We start from the raw sequence: 19,306 nt of genomic DNA, 5'->3' as shown, positions 1-19,306 counted from the left end.
CTGGGTTTGAACCTAGCACCTTGGGGCCTAGATTGCACAGTCACGAATTACATTGATCAAATGGAGCTCCCGGGGAGCTGAGCAAGAAAGTTCAGAGAAACAATGGCCATAGAGTTCTTGATAGAGGCAAGAAAGCTTGTGGCAGAGAGGCAGGACAAGCAATGACCATAGAGTTATCAATAGAGGCAAGAAAGCTTATAACAGAGAGGCAGGACAATTCTTTTTGGCACTGCATACTTCGCAGGATCTTAACTTTTCTCTTAGCTCTTGAGACCCAGGTGTCCGGTGGGCAAAATATGAGTGCGGATGACTTGGTGAAAATACATGTCTGGAACAACACCATGGAGATATCCTGGAGAACAATCACTGGAGCAAAGTACTCTGGTAAAATTCTTGGCCCTTTTCCATCACAGCTTGTATTTTGCAGAACTTGTGTGTTTAGAAGTGATTCACACATTTGTAAAGATGTGCTGTGGAAATCTAGTTTCCTACTGTTTTTTATTATTTCTTCGTGGGATGTGGGTGACACTGGCAAGGCAGCATGTATTGACCATTCCTAGTAGCCCTGAGGGCATTAAGAGTCAACCACATAGTCCCTAAACATTTCCGCCTCTCTCTCTTCCTTTAAGACACTCCTTAAAACCTACCTCGCTTGTCCTAATATTTCTTTATGTGGCTCGGTGTCAAATTTTGTCTGATAATTGCTCCTATGAAGCGCCTTGGGATGTTTTACTACGACAAAGGCGATATATAAATGCAAGTTGTTATTGTGGGACTGGAGTGACATGTAGGTCCGATCAGGTAGGGCTGGCAGGTTCCCTTCCCTGTAAGATATTAGTGAACCAGTTGCACATTAGTGGACCAGCCCCACAGCCAACTTGGAGCCACCCAACCCCAGTGAGGTCTCTCGCCCATCTGTGTGCCCAGCAGTGGGATTTTCCCAAGGCCATGCTTTGCTAGTGACACATATAGCAGCTGTACTTTGCGCCAGCCTTTACTTTTACTGTGTATATTGACCAACTACACAGAGAAACTATTTCCTCTGGTGAGGATTCAAGAACGAGGGGACATAATCTTAAAATTAAAGCTAGGCCATTCAGGAGGGATATCAGGAAGCACTTTTTCACACAAACGGTAGTAGAAATCTGGAATTCTCGTCCCCAAAAGGTTGTGGATGCTGGGGGAAATGTAGTTATCAAGACTGAGATCGACAGATTTTTGTTGGGTGAGGGTATCAAGGGATAGGGAGCAAAGGCGGGTAAATGGAGTTGAGGTACAGCTCAACCATGATCTGATAGAATGGCGCAGCAGGCTCGATGGGCTGAATGGCCTAATCCTGTTCCTAATGTTCCTAAATGTTGGGCAGGACACTGAGAAAACTCCCTATTCTTCTTTGGGTAGTTCCATTGAGTTTTTAATGCTCACCTGAAGCACAGGACATGGAGGTGGGCCCTTGGCTTTCTATCTCATCCAAAGAACAGCATCTTCGACAATGCTGAACTCCCTCAGTATTGTATTGGAGTGCCAGCCTAGATTATGAATTTAATCCCACAAGTTTCTGGCCAGAGATGGGAGTGCTATCAACCAAGCCAAGCTGACACATTGCCAACAGACTCTGTGTCAGCTGGAGGAGGTTGACAGGACTCTCATCTCTCTGGCCAGAAGGTATGGGATTGGATTCACTATCTAGGCTGGCACTACAATGCATTCTTAAGAGTGTATTGTTGGCAAGGACCAGGGGTTGGGCTGTACAGACACACCGAGGAGCTACCTTGCCTGGGCTCGTGTTCAGTTGGATCATTATTCTTGTGGCATCAGCGGTAGATGTTTATCTTTTCTCTTGCATCCATCCAAGTCTCCCTGAGTGGGAGCGTACTGTGGTGTTTGGTGAGGGATGTCTTATTGTATAAGGCTGCAAGAAGGCATGTTCCAAACCTTGTGTAGAAGCCAAACATCACTCACTGTCAATGACATGTGTCTCATAATTGATTAATGTATGTGTTTGTGGTAGGTGGGGAGTGGGTAAAATTAGCAGTTCATTCCAAAGCCCAAGTCCAATTTATAGTATTCCACTAATTCACAGTAAATTAGTGCAGCAATGAAATTGTACGCTGAGAAGTGTATAATCATAAGAAAGAAAGATTTGCTTTTATACAGCGCCTTTCACAACCTCAGTTCATCACAAATGCAGCAACCAATTTGTGCACAGCAAGATCCCTCAAACAACAATGAGATAATGACCAGGTAACCTGTTTTAGTGATGTTGGTTGAGGGATAAATGTTAGCCAGGCCACCAGGAAGAACTCCCCTGCTCTTCTTTGAATAATGCTACAGGAAAGGCCTCAGTTTACTATCGCATTCGAGAGTCAACCCCTCCGACAACATAGCACTCCTTCACTGCAATGTCAGCCTGGATTATGTGTTTAAGTCTCTGGAGTGGGACTTGAACCTATGACCTTATGACTCAGAGGTGAGAGTGCTGCCCGCAGAGCCAAAGCTGCCACCTATTTATAGTTAATAGATATCATGCTAAGTGATATTTAGTAAATGTGCTCATGAGCTCCAGTGGCAGTGTATCATTACTACTTTAACCTTTATTTTATATTACATTTAAGAACTGCCTAGTTTTGATGCTCAGACCCATTCTACAATGTATCATTGTGTTGTAGACTAGAACGTATAGCCAGACCCACTTCTGCTGCCAGTGTATTTCAGATGACTTCTCTTTACGTTCACTAATGTCTGAACCATTATGCACCATCAGAGTTTGCTGCTGTCTCCTTACTTGTATTCAGCAACATGGAATCCATTTTGAATGGCGAGATACGTGCAGAAGGAATTGAACAAGCCCACACAACCGAGAGGACCACCCCGTTAAACTCCAAGGTGATAACAGCCACAATCAGTAATGCAGCAACCGGGCATCAACTGGAGGAAATGGTCAATTTCACACTGAAACTCAACCAGGTTTGTAAATAAGACTTTTTGGGTTGGCCAATGTTAATTGTTTTCTTCCCGTAGTGCAAATGGCAGTCAGAACTCTGAACTATTACCTGAAACTCTGATGGTGCGAGCAGGTAAAAAATCCTAGAGTGAAACTGAGTCACGCAGACCAGGAAAGTCCTAGGTTTGACCTTGGTCTGTGCTGAGTTAGCTGGGACAGTTGGGTGCTAGGATTGGCCTTATTGTGCCCTTGACTGAAGAGGGCAAAATCAGACAGGGTTTCTGGTCTCAATTACTATCCAGTGATTTTATGCTGGAAAGAGCACATCTGCTAACCATAGGTGACAATACGATCTTACTTGGCGGTGAAGCCCCACACAGTCGAATATCCCACCGATAATGTGAAGAATGTCAATTTGGGCGAGGTACTGAGCCTGAGCTTGGGACCTGGGTTCAATTCTAGCCAGTCGTGAGGGTCCTACATGAAATGAGTTTGGGTAGTTTCAAGTCAGTTCACGGTGGACACGGGTCACTAAATTGCCAGGAATTCAGCAGAAATTGGCTCTCAATTCACAGCGATTCAGAGAAGGCATGTGGCAGGGGAAATATGAAATGCCACACAATAGGGAGTTGGCGGTAATGGCATTGAGGCACATCAGAGGAAGAATTCCTCTATCACTATTCCTAGTGACGTTGTATACCCATTCTTTTAGAATGCATTCATCATTTTACAAGAAATAGAGATCAGAGGAAATTCCTTGTTATTGGTACAATATAGAGGGAGTTTTACTTTGCATCTGACCTGTACTGTACCTGAACTAGAAGTGCTCAATGGGGCAGTGTAGAGGGAGTTTTATTCTGCATTCACCCGCACTGCACCTGATCTGGAACTGCTCAATGGGGCAGTGTAGACGGAGCTTTCCTCTACATCTAACCTGTACCTGACCTGGTGGAGCATTGTAGCGGGAGTTTTACTCTGCATTTGACCTATACTGTACCTGACCTGGGTGTGCTTGATGGAGCAGTGTAGAGGGAGCTTTGCTCTGCATCTGGCCTATACCGTACCTGACCTGGGTGTGCTTGATGGAGCAGTGTAGAGGGAGCTTTGCTCTGCATCTGGCCTATACCGTACCTGACCTGGGTGCGTATGATGGGGCAGTGTGGGAGGGAGCTTTTGGTGATGGTGCTCCCACAATGGTGTTAGGCGTGATTATGTGTCTAATTTCTTACCTCCAGGAGTTTACTTTGAATTGCAATGGCCATAAGGACTGGGACAATGTTATCTGTTTAACGGTTCAGCAAAGCGGGAATATTTAAACTTGTGGGAGGAAAACGTTTTTTGACGATGGTTAAAAGAGTTTGTTCTTCTTCATTGCAGGAAAACAGAGTCAGTGAGAAGGTGGAGTGTATTTACTGGAAGAAAACAGCAGCAGAAGGTTTCTGGTCCTCTGAGGGCTGCGTGATGATTGGTTCCAATCAAACCCACGTAAAGTGCGGATTTAACCACCTGACAAGCTTTGATGTTTTGATGACACCGATTGAGATAGAGGTGAAGCTTCACTCAACAGAAAAGCTACGGTCAGACAAAGACAGAGGTAAACTCAGAGAGTTAGGGATTGAGAGAGAGAAAACAGCTGGAGGTGCCGTCTTTTGGATGAGACGTTAAACCGAGGCCCCGTCTGCCCTCTCGGGTGGACGTAAAAGATCCCACGGCCACTATTGGAAGAAGAGCAGGGGGAGTTCTCCCCGGTGTCCTGCCCAATATTTATCCCTCAACCAACATCACTAAAAACAGATTATCTGGTCACATTTAGAATCAGTGGAAAAGAAAACGGCCAGGGTGTAAAATGAGCTGCCCTTTCGCTATCACCAGTTTGGCCCTGCCACCCAAGATCAATTTCAGCCCCCCCATATCCAACTGGCACAGACTGCTGCTGGCTGTGCCCTCCAACCTGATCATAGTGCCCAGTACAGGACATGCCAATCCAATATGGGGGAGTCCAAAACTAGGGGCCATAAATATCAGATAGTCACCAATAAATCCAATGGGTCAATTCAGGTGAAACCCCTTTACCCAGAGATTAGTGAGAATGTGGAACTCGTTACCACAAGGAGTAGTTGAGGCGAATAGCGTAGACGCATTTAAGGGGGAGTTGGATACACACGTGAGGGAGAAAGGAGTAGAAGGATACGCTGATAGGGTGAGATGAAGAGGGGTGGGAGGAGGCTCATGCGGAGCATAAACACCGGCATGGAGCAGTCGGGCCGAATGGCCTGTTTCTGTGCTGTACATTCTATGTAAAATATAGTACTGCTTAGCTGACCACCTCACAGCTGTCGCCTGGCATGTTTTTACTGGACGTGATTCCCTCTTTGTACTTGCTGCAGGATGATTTGGCCATACTGGTGATCACCTGGGTCGTTCTCATCATTTCGCTGCTGTGTCTTGCCGCCTCGATCCTTATATTTATCAAGTGTCGCTCAATCCAAAATGCCAACACCACCGCTCACAAGCACCTGAGTGTGAACCTCTTCCTGGCACAATTTCTCTTCCTGACAGGAATAAATGTGAAACACAAGGTAAGAAATCCAGTCTGTAGGCTATAACCTGCCAAGTCTACCATCAGTCAATTAGGCAGCATGACCAGGCTGCCCATAGATGTCACAGGTCCTCACCGTCACTTTCTCCCTCTGCCTGCTCATTCCATTCAGGCCGTCACAGACACCGTGCCACCATCTTAGATTTGACCTTCCAAGAGGTCGTTTCCCAGCCGATCCTCATTCCACCACTCTCCGAGGGTATCAATCTTCAGCTGCACAAGCCCTGACCTTTGCATTGTCTCCCTGTATCCTCTATCACAGCAGGCAGGCCACTCCTTTACAATACTTCAGCGCTGGTAATTCTGTCCTCCAGCTGATACCCAATATCCTCATCGCTCCAAAATCAACCTTATTTTGCCTTATTCCCTTGCCCTACGATGCATGCAGGATTTCACATGTCACTTATTCCCCTACCTAGTCCCAAGTTCAGCCAATCCTGCTTCACAGCCAGTTACTAGGAGGCCCCTCACTCTGGTCCCGATCCTGGACCTGGAGTAACATTCTTTCTGACCTGTCCTCCCTTGCTGCGGGGAAGATACAGACCTGTGGGAAGGAGAAGGTTTGACCCTGTGCCCCACCATTCAGTTCCCTTTTGGTTATATTTTTATACATTTCAAACAGAGAGAGGTATTTGCTGGGGAATATTATTGACGTCCACCCAGTGGCAATGGGTCGGAGTTGATTTAATATCCATGGTGGGCTCCTGATGGGATTCTCGTCGCCAAGAGGGAGTCCACTATTGCCCGACCACAAGATCCCGGCGGTGCTGCAGTGCCAGAAGAGGCAGCCGGGCATTTAAAGGAGTTCTGCGTCTGTCTGTGCATCGCTGCCTGTCTCTGTGTGTTTATCTGTGTGTCTCTGGCTGTGTCTGGGTGTCTATCTCTGCCTGTGCCTGTTTGTGCGTCTCTGCTTGTTTCTGTGTGTCTGCCTTTGCCTGTCTCTGTGTGTCTGTTTATGTATCTCTGCCTGAGTAGGGGTGTGTCTGTGTGTGTGTGTGTGTATTTCCGTCTGTCTCAGTGTATCTGTCTGTGTGTCTTTGCCTGTCTCTGTGTGTCCGTCTGTCTGTCTCTGGCTACGTCTGTGTGTCTGTCTGTGTGTCTCTGCCTGTCTCTGTGTGTCTGCCTGTGTGCTTCTGCCTGTCTCTGTATGTCTGTCTGTCTGTCTCTGGCTACGTCTGTGTGTCTGTCTGTATGTTTCTGTCTGACTCTGTGTGTCTGTCTGCGTGTCTCTGTCTGACTCTGTGTGTCTGTTTGCGTGTCTCTGCCTGTCTCTGTGTGTCTGCCTGTGTGTTTCTGCCTGTCTCTGTATGTCTGTCTGTCTGTCTCTGGCTACGTCTGTGTGTCTGTCTGTATGTTTCTGTCTGACTCTGTGTGTCTGTCTGAATGTTTCTGTCTGACTCTGTGTGTCTGTCTGAATGTCTCTGCCTGTCTCTGTGTGTCTGCCTGTGTGTTTCTGCCTGTCTCTGTATGTCTGTCTGTGTGTTTCTATCTGTCTCTATGTGTCTGTCTGTGTGTTTCTGTCTGTTTGTTTCTGTCTGTCTCTGTGTGTCTGCATGTGTGTGTCTGCCTGCTCCGTGTTTTTGTTCACCTAGGACTAACCATTGCCCTGATATTTTGTCCAGACTGTCTGTGCCCTGGTTGCAGGATGTTTACATTACTTCTTTCTAACGGTCTTCGCCTGGATGTTCCTGGGTGCCTTGCAGCTTTTCATTATGTGCAGACACCTCACAGTTGCCAAGTTTACTCACACGCACCATCGTGTGGAGATACCTGTACCCTTCCGGCTACGCTGTTTCTGCACTGATAGGAATTATATCGGCAGCGTCACGTCCCAGTGGCTATGGGTCTGAAAAATAGTGAGAAATTTTAAATCTAGTCAAAGTCATAGAATCATAGAAACAGCACAGAAGGAGGCCATTCGGCCCATCGTGCCTGTGCCGGCTCTTTGGAAGAGCTATCCAATTAGTCCCACTCCCCTGCTCTTTCCCCATAGCCTTGAAAATCTCTCCTTTTCAAGCTTATATCCAATTCCCTTTTGAAGGTTATTATTGAACCTGCTTCCACCACCCTTTCAGGCAGTGCATTGCAGATGCATTGAAAAAAAGGTCTCCTTGTCTCCCCTTCGGTTCTTTTGCCGATTATCTTAAATCTGTGTCCTCTGGTTACCGACCCTTCTGCCAGTGGAAACAGATTCTCCTTATTTACTCTATCAAATCTGTTGATAATTTTGCAGCACCTCTATCAAATCCCCCCTTAACCTTCTCTGCTCTAAGGAGAACAATCCCAGCTTCTCCAGTCTCCCCCACATAACTGAAGTCCCTCATCCCTGCTACCATTCTAGTAAATGTGCTGCAGTCTCTGTCAGAACTCACAGACTGAGGGTTATCCAGCGGCTCGGTTGGTGAGGGATCCCCGTGCCACATGGATCAGGAAGGGCTTGTCCTACTGCTGATTGTTCCTGAGTCAGCGGATCTCAGCTGAGGCAACGGTAGGGAAGCTGCAATTGGCCTTATTGTCGTAGGCCATTGAGGAGATAGTCATAGGAACAGGAGGAGGCCATTCAGCCCCTCGAGGCTGTTCCGCCATTCAAATAGATCATGGTGGACCTGCACCTCAATTCCATTTACCTGCCTTGGTTCTATATCCTTTTAATACCCTTATTCAACAAAAATCTATCGATTTCAGTCTTGAAGTTTTCTATTGACAGTTTTTTGGGGGAGAGAGTTCCTGCCACCTACATCCCTACAGCTGCTCACTGTGCAACAATCTTGCTGAAAGGTGAACGGGGCAGATCTTGACTTTGTGCAATGGTGTAAAACCTGTCATAACGAGTCGGCAGCCCGTTTCACATCTCTCCCCGGTTTTTATTTCCGTTGGCTTCAATGAGAGATGTGAAACGGGTTGCCGACTCGCTACGGCACGTTTTACACCCTCGCACAAAGTCAAGATCGGCCTCCAGCGTGTGTGTGTAAAAGTCGGGTTAGGACCAGGATTGTGCCGTCCACGATGCCCACTTTGGACACCCTTTAGGTGTCAGCCGTGGTTCAGTGGGCAGCCTCTGAGTCAGAAGGTCATGGGTTCAAGCCCCCCCCCGCCTCCGGAGACCTGAGCACATAATCTAAGCTGACATTCCCAGTGCAGCACTGGGAGGTGCCCTCTTTCGGATGAGACGTTAAACCAAGGCCCCACCTGCCCTCTTAGGTGGACGCAAATGATCCCATGGCACTACTTCGATAAAGAGCCTGGTGTCCTGGCCAACATTTATCCCTCAACCAACATCATTAAAACAGATTATCTGATCATTATAAATTTTTTGTTTGTGGGACCTTGTGCGCAAATTGGCTGCTGCATTTCCCACACTTCAAAAGTACTTTTTTGGCTGTGAAGAGCTTTGGGATGTCCCAAGGTCGTGAAAGGCGTTATATAAATGCAAGACTTTCATTCTTTCTTTATAAATGGCCGACTGACACTCAGTAATTAATTCTTTGGTCCTCACAGCTGCTGGCTGAACCTAGAGTCGGGATTTCACTGGAGTTTCCTGGGGCCAGTCTGTTGTGCGATCGTGGTGAGTTTCTCAGTTCGATTGTTTTCTCTTTATGCTCCATATTCACTGAGTTAGAACATAAGAAATAGGAGCAGGAGTAGGCCATACAGCCCCTTGAGCCTGCTCCGCCTTTCAATCAGATCATGGTTGATCTGCATCTTAATTTTGTCTACCCGCCTTGGTTCCATATCACTGAATACCCTTGCCTAATAAAATTCTATCAATCTCAGTTTTGAAATTTTCAATTGACCCCCAGCCTCAAAAGCTTTTTGGGGGAGAGTTTCAGATTTCCACGACCCTTTGTGTGAAGTTCATGTCTGATCTTCCACCTCAACTCCACTTTCCCACCCGATCCCCATATCCCTTGATTGACTTATTGTCCAAATATGCATCGATCTCAGTCTTGAATATACTCAGTGACTGAGCATCCACAGCCCTCTGGGGTAGAGAATTCCAAATATTCACAACTCTCTGAGTGAAGAAATTTTTCCTCATCTCGGTTGTAAATGGCCAGGAGTGAAGGCTCCAAGTGCAGGGCCTCACTCGACGTTATGGAGCCCCTCCCAATTTTCTGACCTCCCTATCTGATTGTCCAACCTGCCCTTCTGCCAGCTCCGATTCCGTACTGCAAAGGTTAACTGGTAAAATTTACCGGATAACTGTTTGAAGTAGCACAGCCTTCGTGCAAAGGGAAAAGGCCAATCGGCCGACGGGCACTCGGCCCTCAGGTGTGCTGGGCGCCTCTTTTGCATCCTGTGCCATCTTACACCTGAGCAACTGGCTTTAAGCTCGGGGCCTGAGAAACTGCCTTTAAGCTCAGGGCCTGAGAAACTGGCTTTAACCTGAGGGCCTGAGAAACTGCCTTTAACCTGAGTGCCTGAGAAACTGGCTTTAAGCTCAGGGCCTGAGAAACTGACTTTAACCTGAGGGCCTGAGAAAATGGCTTTAACCTGAGGGCCTGAGAAACTGGCTTTCACCTGAGTGCCTGAGAAACTGGTTTTAACCTGAGGGCCTGAGAAACTGCCTTTAAGCTCAGGGCCTGAGAAATTGCCTTTAAGCTCAGGGCCTGAGAAACTGCCTTTAACCTGAGGGCCTGAGAAAATGGCTTTAACCTGAGGGCCTGAGAAACTGGCTTTCACCTGAGTGCCTGAGAAACTGGTTTTAACCTGAGGGCCTGAGAAACTGGCTTTCACCTCAGGGCCAGAGCAACTGGCTTGTGCTTGGTGCATTAAGACCCCACAAAGTATGGAAATGAAGCCCCTCAATGTATCCTGAACAGCACTCCAGTCACTCAGCACCCAGGTAAAACGGGCACTGACTGGTAGGCCCATTCAGCCATATTGAGTCCTTTTCTTAAAGGGGGATTGACAGTTGTTATAATTAAGTTGCTACAAGTTAATGCTGCGAATTGTCGGTTTATGTGCTGCCTTTCTCTTTTGTCAGTGTTATCATGTTAAATCTGTATCCCATCTCCAATCTGTGGGTGGGTTAGCAACAGAATTCTATGGACCTGATAATGCAGTCCCTGAGCAGACCCTTCTGGAGGCTAGCACTGCTTAGATGCTATGAGCACCTTTACACAGATAAGATGACCCCAATCCCAGCCTAGGCCCCCACTTGGGTTGGCTAGTTTGCATGGTTTCAACCTACATCGGATCCCCTTCACTTGGGTTTCACCAGGCACACCTGCATCTATCCTACACCAGGTCTCTTTGAGGGCTGAGGTCACAGGACCTCCTGATGTAGGCAGTTCCTGCCCCCAGCCCCAGCCCCCTCCTCCATCGATAGCCATATTTGGGGCAGGCAGAGCCTCTACTCCCACCAGGCCACCGCCGATACTTCAACACTAGGCCGGGAGCCTGAATATCTGGATCCCGGCGGAAAATCCAGATCTTCCGAAGTTACGGTGAGAGTGCACCGGAAGGACCGTGGATTTTCAGGCCCAAAGTGTGTGAGAGGCATACAGAGAGAGAGTGAGAGACTTACAGGGGAAAGAAAGAGAGGTGGGGAAGAAGGAGAGATGGGGAAGAAAGAGAGATGAGAAGAATGTTAAGCAAAGGAAGAGAGCGAAAAAGAGTTGTGGACAAAGCTATAGAACAGAGAAGAGAAAGTGCGAGAGGAATACAGAGAGAGAAGGAGACAGAAAGAATGGAAGATAAACAACGAGAGTGTGAGACAACGAGAATTAAGTGTGCTGCGTGCCGTTAGTTTAGAAGGTGTCTGTCTGCCTTCGTTCAGTCGAGCTCTTTGTTTCCGCTCCTTCTCCAGGTGAACATGGTGCTGTTTGTCTGGACACTCTGCTTACTGAGGCAACACTTCTCTGCACACAACTCGGACGTGTCGAAGATCAAAGACACCAGGTACTTTCAAATCACAGCGCTGTTCATTTTTAGTCCAGAAGCAGCGGCTTCCCCTAGAGTGCTTGGTGAGGTTCGATTGCACGTTCACGTTGATGGCTGAATGATGCACAACTGCAGTCAGACTCTCAGTCAGAAGGTTGTGGGTTCAAGACTCACTCCAGGCGCTTGAGAACATTATCTAGGCTGACATTTGAGCACAGTACTGAGGAAGTGCTGCTCTGCCGGAGGTGCCGTCTTTCGGATGAGACGTTAAACCGAGGCCCTGTATGCCCTCTCAAGTGGTCGTAAAACATCCCATGGCACTACTTTGAAGAAGAGCAGGGGAATTCTCCTCGGTATCCCGGCCAATGTTTATCCCTCAACCAACACCACTAAAACAGATGATCTGGTCATTATCACTTTGCTGTTTGTGGGATCTTGCTGTGGCTGCTGCATTTCCTACATTACAACAGTGACTACACTTCAAAAGTACTTGATTGGCTGTAAAGCGCTTTGGGACATCCTGAGGTTGTGAAAGGTGCAAGTTTTTTTTATTACCATGGGGTACACTAACATAAATGCTTTTTTCTTCTTTTGGACAGAACCTTGACACTTAAGGCAGCTGCACAGATGTTTGTTCTGGGATTCACTTGGACCTTTGGGATATTTAACGTCAGTGGGAGCACCATGTTTTTCTCCTACATATTCACTGTCATCAACACTCTCCAGGGCCTGTTTATTTTCATTGTTTATTGTGTTTTCAATCGCCAGGTAAGGCCAGCTTCACGACAGGTAGAGAACACATGAGCTTTTCCAACTTCTGATACATTTGTAAAGCATCAAAGGCTAAATTTACCAATCGCGGTGAGCGTGGGCCAGAGATTGGCTTCGCGACAAAATAGACATCTGGCACCAGATCATTTAGGGTATCTTTTAATGAGCTGTTCCCTCTTTCAGTATTCTCACTGCAAGGAAACCGGGCCATTCTTGATTTCCCTGCTGTCTCATGTTGCAATCCCCTGGGTCCCATATGCCAGAGGCTCAAGTCTCTCATTTGCCTTTGATGTTACTGGAGTCAATGGCTGAACGTTTCCTATTGTAGATACACTTCCAGGATGCATGATCCACAGAAACGTGTTGTTCTCATCTCCTAAACCATGCCTTCCTGGCTTACTTAACACATTAAGAAGCCTGGTCAAGGATAGAGGGCATCTCCCAAAAGTTAGACAAACCGGAGATGGGCCGCCATGTTAACCCTACCTTGCGTAAGTTTTAAATTCACACAGGACGCAAATTATTAATGTATATTTGTACACAATGCTAATCCTGCTCATATCTCCTTTTATTATAGGGACATAGGAATAGCAGGAGGCCATTCAGCCCCTTGAGCCTGTTCCGCCATTCAATTAGATCATGGCTGATCTGTACCTCAACTCATAGTATCATAGTATCATAGTAGGTACAACACAGGAGGAGGTCATTCGGCCCATCGTGCCTGTGCCGGCTCTTTGGTAGAACTATCCAATTAGACCCACTCCCCATCTCTTTCCCCATATCACTGTAAATATTTTCCATTCAGGTATTTATCTAATTCCCGTTTGAAAGTTACTATTGAATCTGCTTCCACCACCCTTTCAGGCAGCGCATTCCAGATCATTCCAGGCTGCGTAAAAAAATGTTTCCTCATGTTGCCTCTGGCTCTTTCGCCGATCACCTTAAATCTGTGTCCTCTGGTTACCGACCCTTGTGCCATTGGAAACAGTTTCTCCTTATTTACTCTGTCAAAACTGTTCATTGTAAACAATTTTACAACACCAAGTTATGGTCCAGCAATTTTATTTTAAATTCACAAGCTTTCGGAGACTTCCTCCTTCCTCAGGTAAATGTTTCAGGAGCTCCTTGAAGCCTACGCATTTATACATATAGAACAATACATGGTGTTTACAGACTGCCCCTGCAACTGCCCGTTGCCAAGGCAATCACCGTGTTCAGACAGAGAGGTGTCACCTGCAGAACCCCCGAATACACATTCAACAAAAAAACAAACAGGGAAAAAAAACAGAGAAAAGAAACAGAGAGAGGCAGAAACATCTGGAAGGCAGAGAGAGCCAGCAAATGACCCATTATATTAAAAACAGATAACATTTGTTCGCTGGTGGGGTAACGTGTAGCGTGACATGAACCCAAGATCCCGGTTGAGGCCGTCCTCATGGGTGCGGAACTTGGCTATCAATTTCTGCTCGACGATTTTGCGTTGTCGTGTGTCTCGAAGGCCGCCTTGGAGAACGCTTACCCGAAGGTCGGTGGATGAATGTCCATGACTGCTGAAGTGTTCCCCGACTGGGAGGGAACCCTCCTGTTTGGCGATTGTTGCGCGGTGTCCGTTCATCCGTTGTCGCAGCGTCTGCATGGTCTCGCCAATGTACCATGCTCTGGGGCATCCTTTCCTGCAACGTATGAGGTAGACAACGTTGGCCGAGTCACAGGAGTATGAACCATGCACCTGGTGGGTGGTGTCCTCTCGTGTGATGGTGGTATCTGTGTCGATGATCTGGCATGTCTTGCAGAGGTTACCGTGGCAGGGTTGTGTGGCGTCGTGGACGCTGTTCTCTTGAAAGCTAGGTAATTTGCTGCGAACGATGGTCTGTTTGAGGTTGGGTGGCTGTTTAAAGGCGAGTAGTGGAGGTGTGGGGATGGCCATAGCGAGGTGTTTGTCCTCATTGATGACATGTTGAAGGCTGCGGAGAACATGGCGTAGTTTCTCCGCTCCGGGGAAGTACTGGACGACAAAGGGTACTCTGTTGGTTGCGTCCCGTGTTAGTCTCCTGAGGAGGTCTATGCGATTTTTTGCTGTGGCCCGTCGGAACTGTCGATCGATGAGTCGAGCGTCATATCCCGTTCTTACTAGGGCGTCTTTCAGCGTCTGTAGGTGTCCATCGCGTTCCTCCTCGTCTGAGCAGACCCTGTGTATTCGCAGGGCCTGTCCATAGGGGATGGCCTCTTTGACGTGGTTAGGGTGGAAGCTGGAAAAGTGGAGCATCGTGAGGTTGTCCGTGGGCTTGCGGTAGAGTGAGGTGCTGAGGTGCCCGTCTTTGATGGAGATTCGTGTGTCCAAGAAAGAAACTGATTCTGAGGAGTAGTCCATGGTGAGCTTGATGGTGGGATGGAACTTGTTGATGTTATCGTGTAGTCTCTTTAGTGATTCCTTGCCGTGGGTCCATAGAAAGAAAATGTCGTCGATGTATCTGGTGTATAGTGTTGGTTGGAGGTCCTGTGCAGTGAAGAAGTCCTGCTCGAACTTGTGCATGAAAATGTTGGCGTATTGGGGTGCGAATTTGGTCCCCATGGCTGTTCCGTGTGTTTGGGTAAAGAACTGGTTATCGAAGGTGAAGACATTGTGATCCAGGATGAAGCGGATGAGTTGTAGGATGGCTTCCGGAGATTGGCTGTTGTTGGTGTTGAGTATTGATGCTGAGTGTTGAGCCTTGGGAATGTTTTCACCCTGTTAAAGGTGCTGTGTAAATGCAAGTTGTTGTTGTACAGGTAGAGATGCACATTCCATCATTTGTCAGTGGCCCAGGAAGCTAAGGTTTGCGAGTGGGGCCATGACAGAGACCCTCTTCTATACAATCTAGTGCTTTGCCTAGAGGTACGTGAGGTGTCTGGTTGCTGAATGCCCATAAGAGCCTCTTGGGATTGAGGTGATGCTACTCCCAACCCTAGCATTATTTTAGTGCACTGCACTAATGGGAGGTAATGGCGCCATGACTGACCCATAAGAGCAGTAAACGCCTTGAGGTGCTGCTTCCACGTGTGTGAAACTGTAGAGTTTCCATTACAGAAGGCGCTATATAAAGGCAAGTTCTTACTTTACTCTGCAGCACCACACCTCCAGCATTTGAAACGTTGTTTTGAACACAGCGATTGTCTGAATTATACTCATTTTCCTTTAAGGTGAAGGATGAATGTCGGAAATGGTTTACCAAGGCACAGAAGAGTTCAATCACCAACTCCTCAAACATTCAGATCAGTGCTCTCGAGGTGAGAGATATTACACAGAAAGACAATTGATATGCAATAATATTGTATCTCTAGTATTATAAAACACTTTACCTCCGGATGCACTGCCTGTTCACCAGACTCCAGATGCCACTCACAGTTTAATGCAAATTCCCGTGCCTCTAATTGACCTCAGGATGTGTCTATTGGCAGGACACATGAAGATGGAGGAGAACCTGGGACCTCTGCTCAATGAGATCAAGGTTCTCCACCTTCTGTTGGTGAAGTTTTGAGGGGTGTCAGTGCTGGGGAATTAAATACTTTGACTTATTGCACCCAGTGTCAGTAGGAGCACTCCCAGCTCAAGTTTCGTCCGCTTACACGCAGAGTAAAGCTCCCTCCATTCTGCCCCAATAACTCCCACAGCTGCACAACTTTGACATTCAATCTTCCGTGGCAGCCTTTATTGTGGCTTCTCTCAGTGCGTTTCCCAGTTTGTGCCAATCCAGATCCAAATTAGGGGCAGGTTTGGGCTGTGGGCCCCTCTCAGTAGGGACTGGATTCATGCACGACCCCTCAGAGCTGGCAGTGGGAGGAGGGTTTTCTGTCCCATTAGGTGGGGCTGGATTGAACCCAAGATGGAAAGAGAGAGAGAGAGAGGACTGGCAAAATCCCATCACATCCTGTCGAGCTGGGGCCAAAATTCCGCCGATCTGCTGCCTTAACCCCAGCTGGAGACCAGCAGAACCCCGCAGGAAAACGGCGGTGAGCCAGTTGTGCTGGGGCTCCATCGGTTCTACATGTTTCTTACCCTGAGGGCCAAAGGGGTGGAGCCGGGGCGGGGGTTGGTGGGGAGGAGAATTTCCCTAAGTCTGAATTTGACTAACCCTCCCCGACTCAATTCTTCCCTTGATTTGTTTGGCTTGGCTCCTCTCCTCAGCAGTATGGCAGAGATTTAATTCTCCTACTTTGGTGCACTTTAGGGGATTCCCTAAGCCCGGATTTCCTGCTCCTAGACCTGGTCGGGGTCCCAGTGTAGCAGTGGCGTTCTTAGGCCCCGCTGGTGGCCTGGACCCCTGAAGTTTTAAATATTAATGCAGATCAGCCCCCTTTCTCAGGAGGCAGTTAGGAACAACGGCGGGGTACTGGGGTCCCTCCAGGGCCAAGTGGGTGCCAGAGTTTCCAACAGGCATGGATGGGCAGGCGGGCACTGGTGATGCGCCCAAAGTGGTGCTTATGCCCATCGACCCATACTACTGAGATGCCCTCCTGCTGACCCTGCGGACTCTGGAGGGCACCCTCTGACCTGGCATAACTGATGGGATCGCGACACGAGGAATTTCAGGACTGTATTGGTTTTCTTAGAATTAGAAAGGGACAATTAATAAACAATCTTCTTATTTTTTTGTCTGGGCTAAAGCACGTTAACAATTCATCTCCAGCTGGAGAGTTCAAGACTCGATGACACCATTTGTCTCATTGATTTGTGTGTGTTTGTCTTTATGTGTGAGTGAATGAGTGTGTATGAATGAGTGTATGTGTGTTTGTGTGTGTGTGAGTGAGTGAATGAATGTGTGTGTGTATGAGTGAGTGTGTGTGTTTGTGTGAGTGTGTGTGTGTGTGTGTGTGTGTGTGTGCGTGTGTATAAGTGAGGGAGTGAGTGAGTGTGTGTGATATAAATATACTAATAGATTTTTGTTTTGCTAATTTTTAAAGTTTTGCCTGGCTATCTTCCATTATTTTGCTCATGTTGGTGTTTGTGAGATAGTTGACTGTGGGGGCCATCACAATTAAGGTCTCATCTGACGTCCATTTTTTGCACACTTTCCATCAGGGATCCCTGGATAGTGATCAGGAGCGGGGATGCTGGCTCCCCTCCCCAGCTAGGGGCCATGAGGCCCATTGTAGTGCCCCTACTGCTATCCAGGCTGTGAGCAGCTAACGCAGCACAGACTGGGGCCTGAACCTAGAACCTGGTTGGTCGGCGTGGTTCAGTTCCACACCAGCCTCGGTACGTGCCAGGTATGGAGGGAACCGGGAAATAGGGGGAGAAGCATGTGCGGGGAGATGTGCATGAGATTTACTCTGGGACCACCACCAATGCCTTCCTTTCTTCTCCCCTCCTTAAAGGGGAGGTCCCTTCACCAGGTCAAGGCTAAGATCAGGAACTGAGCAATTGGAGAATGGCGGGGGCGTGGGGGGAGGGACCCATGTCCTACCATTTTGTAACACAGCTCGCTGTGCTGAGGCCCCGTTGTATTACTTGCTGAGCTGGTTAGTCCTGAAAAGCTTGAGTCCGAATTGGCCAAATGGCAGGGCCTCCTCGCAGCCATCCCTTCTATTCACTTTTGATGAATTTACAATACTGTAGACTTCTTTGCACCAATTTTCTCCCCTCCTGGTCTCCCGAAGACAGTGGCTCCTCGCTGGGATACATCCACGCGCTCCTTGTGAGCCCAGACAATAAGTGTTAGCTGTCAGTGGAGGGCATCAAAGCTGAACCCTACCTTGTCCTAACACAACACATGTACACACACATACATACACACACTCACACATATGTACACACACATATACATACATACATACACACACTCATACATACACGTACACATATACATACGCACACATACTCACACAAATGTACACACATTTACATACGCATACATACACACACATGATTTTTTTTTCCAAAAAATATACTTTATTCATAAAATTTGCAGCAGTTCATACAATACAGTTGTCATATCACATTCCAAACGTACACAATACAGATTATACAATTTGCAGGTTACATCAAGTACAGTTCAATGAACACATTGGACATAATTACAGTTCAAGACACTCGAGGGTGCCTCATTGCAATACACTCAATACACATTTTTGATAACAGGTACGTTACAGATTCTTTACAGGTTCATTACAGATTCATTACAGTTACATTACATCAATTAAAATTTTACATTCTGCCCGAGGGGGTTTTTCCCTGATTGCAGCCCCTCGGTATACAATGGCGGGAAGGCTCTAAACGGTTGCCTTTCCCCACAGAGCCTTTGCGGCGGCCGCACCCATCCTCAGTGCGTCCCTCAGCACATAGTCCTGGACCTTGGAATGTGCCAGTCTGCAACACTCGGTCGAGGACAGCTCCTTGCGCTGGAAGACCAGCAAGTTTCGGGCAGACCAAAGGGCGTCTTTCACCGAGTTGATGGTCTTCCAGCAGCAGCTGATGTCCGTCTCGGTGTGCGTCCCCGGGAACAGCCCATAGAGCACAGAATCCTGTGTTACGGAACTACTCGGGATGAACCTGGACAGATACCACTGCATCTCTCTCCAGATCTTCTTTGCAAAGGCACATTCCAGAAGGAGATGGGTGACGGTCTCGTCTCCACCGCAGCCTCCTCTGGGACAGCGCATGGTGGCGCTGAGAGTCCGGGAGTACATGAAGGATCTGACGGGAAGGGCCCTTCTCACCACCAGCCAAGCTTACACACACATGATACACACATACGTACACACCCACATGCACATATACATACACACATGCACATACATACACCAGACACATACATACACACCAGACATACCTCCAGACACATACATACACATACACCACACACACACACACACACACACACACCAGACACATACGCTCATGCACACACACAGGAGTCACAGTGATCAGGAGTGAGAACCCTGCTCATTTTGTTCAAACTGGAACAGGGATACTGAGGCTAATTTTAGCATTCTTACTGCCACCTGACTGCGATTGGCTAACTCAGCACAGATGGGAGCCAAACTGGGGGTCTTCTATTCAGCTGCAACCTCCCTTTACAAATTGACCCATCATGGACGGCAGTGTAGGTTTTGATCACAGACTTTGC

At 47.6% G+C, this 19,306-nt stretch overlaps 1 protein-coding gene across 1 annotated transcript in view; it reads left to right on the top strand.

Moving 5' to 3' along the window:
* LOC137304241 (adhesion G protein-coupled receptor E2-like) overlaps positions 1–15,497 on the top strand; it is a 39,737-nt gene extending 24,240 nt beyond the window's left edge. The window contains 10 exon segments of the mRNA XM_067972796.1: positions 265–384; positions 2,765–2,967; positions 4,322–4,492; positions 5,332–5,523; positions 7,166–7,296; positions 7,298–7,399; positions 9,042–9,108; positions 11,356–11,447; positions 12,029–12,197; positions 15,381–15,497. Coding sequence (XP_067828897.1) covers positions 265–384; positions 2,765–2,967; positions 4,322–4,492; positions 5,332–5,523; positions 7,166–7,296; positions 7,298–7,399; positions 9,042–9,108; positions 11,356–11,447; positions 12,029–12,197; positions 15,381–15,497 — 1,364 coding nt within the window.
* The last annotated feature ends 3,809 nt before the right edge of the window (positions 15,498–19,306 follow it).

Source organism: Heptranchias perlo, chromosome 37 (assembly GCF_035084215.1).
Source record: "Heptranchias perlo isolate sHepPer1 chromosome 37, sHepPer1.hap1, whole genome shotgun sequence".
Lineage (NCBI taxonomy): Eukaryota > Metazoa > Chordata > Chondrichthyes > Hexanchiformes > Hexanchidae > Heptranchias > Heptranchias perlo.
This window is presented reverse-complemented; position numbering and strand designations above follow the sequence as displayed.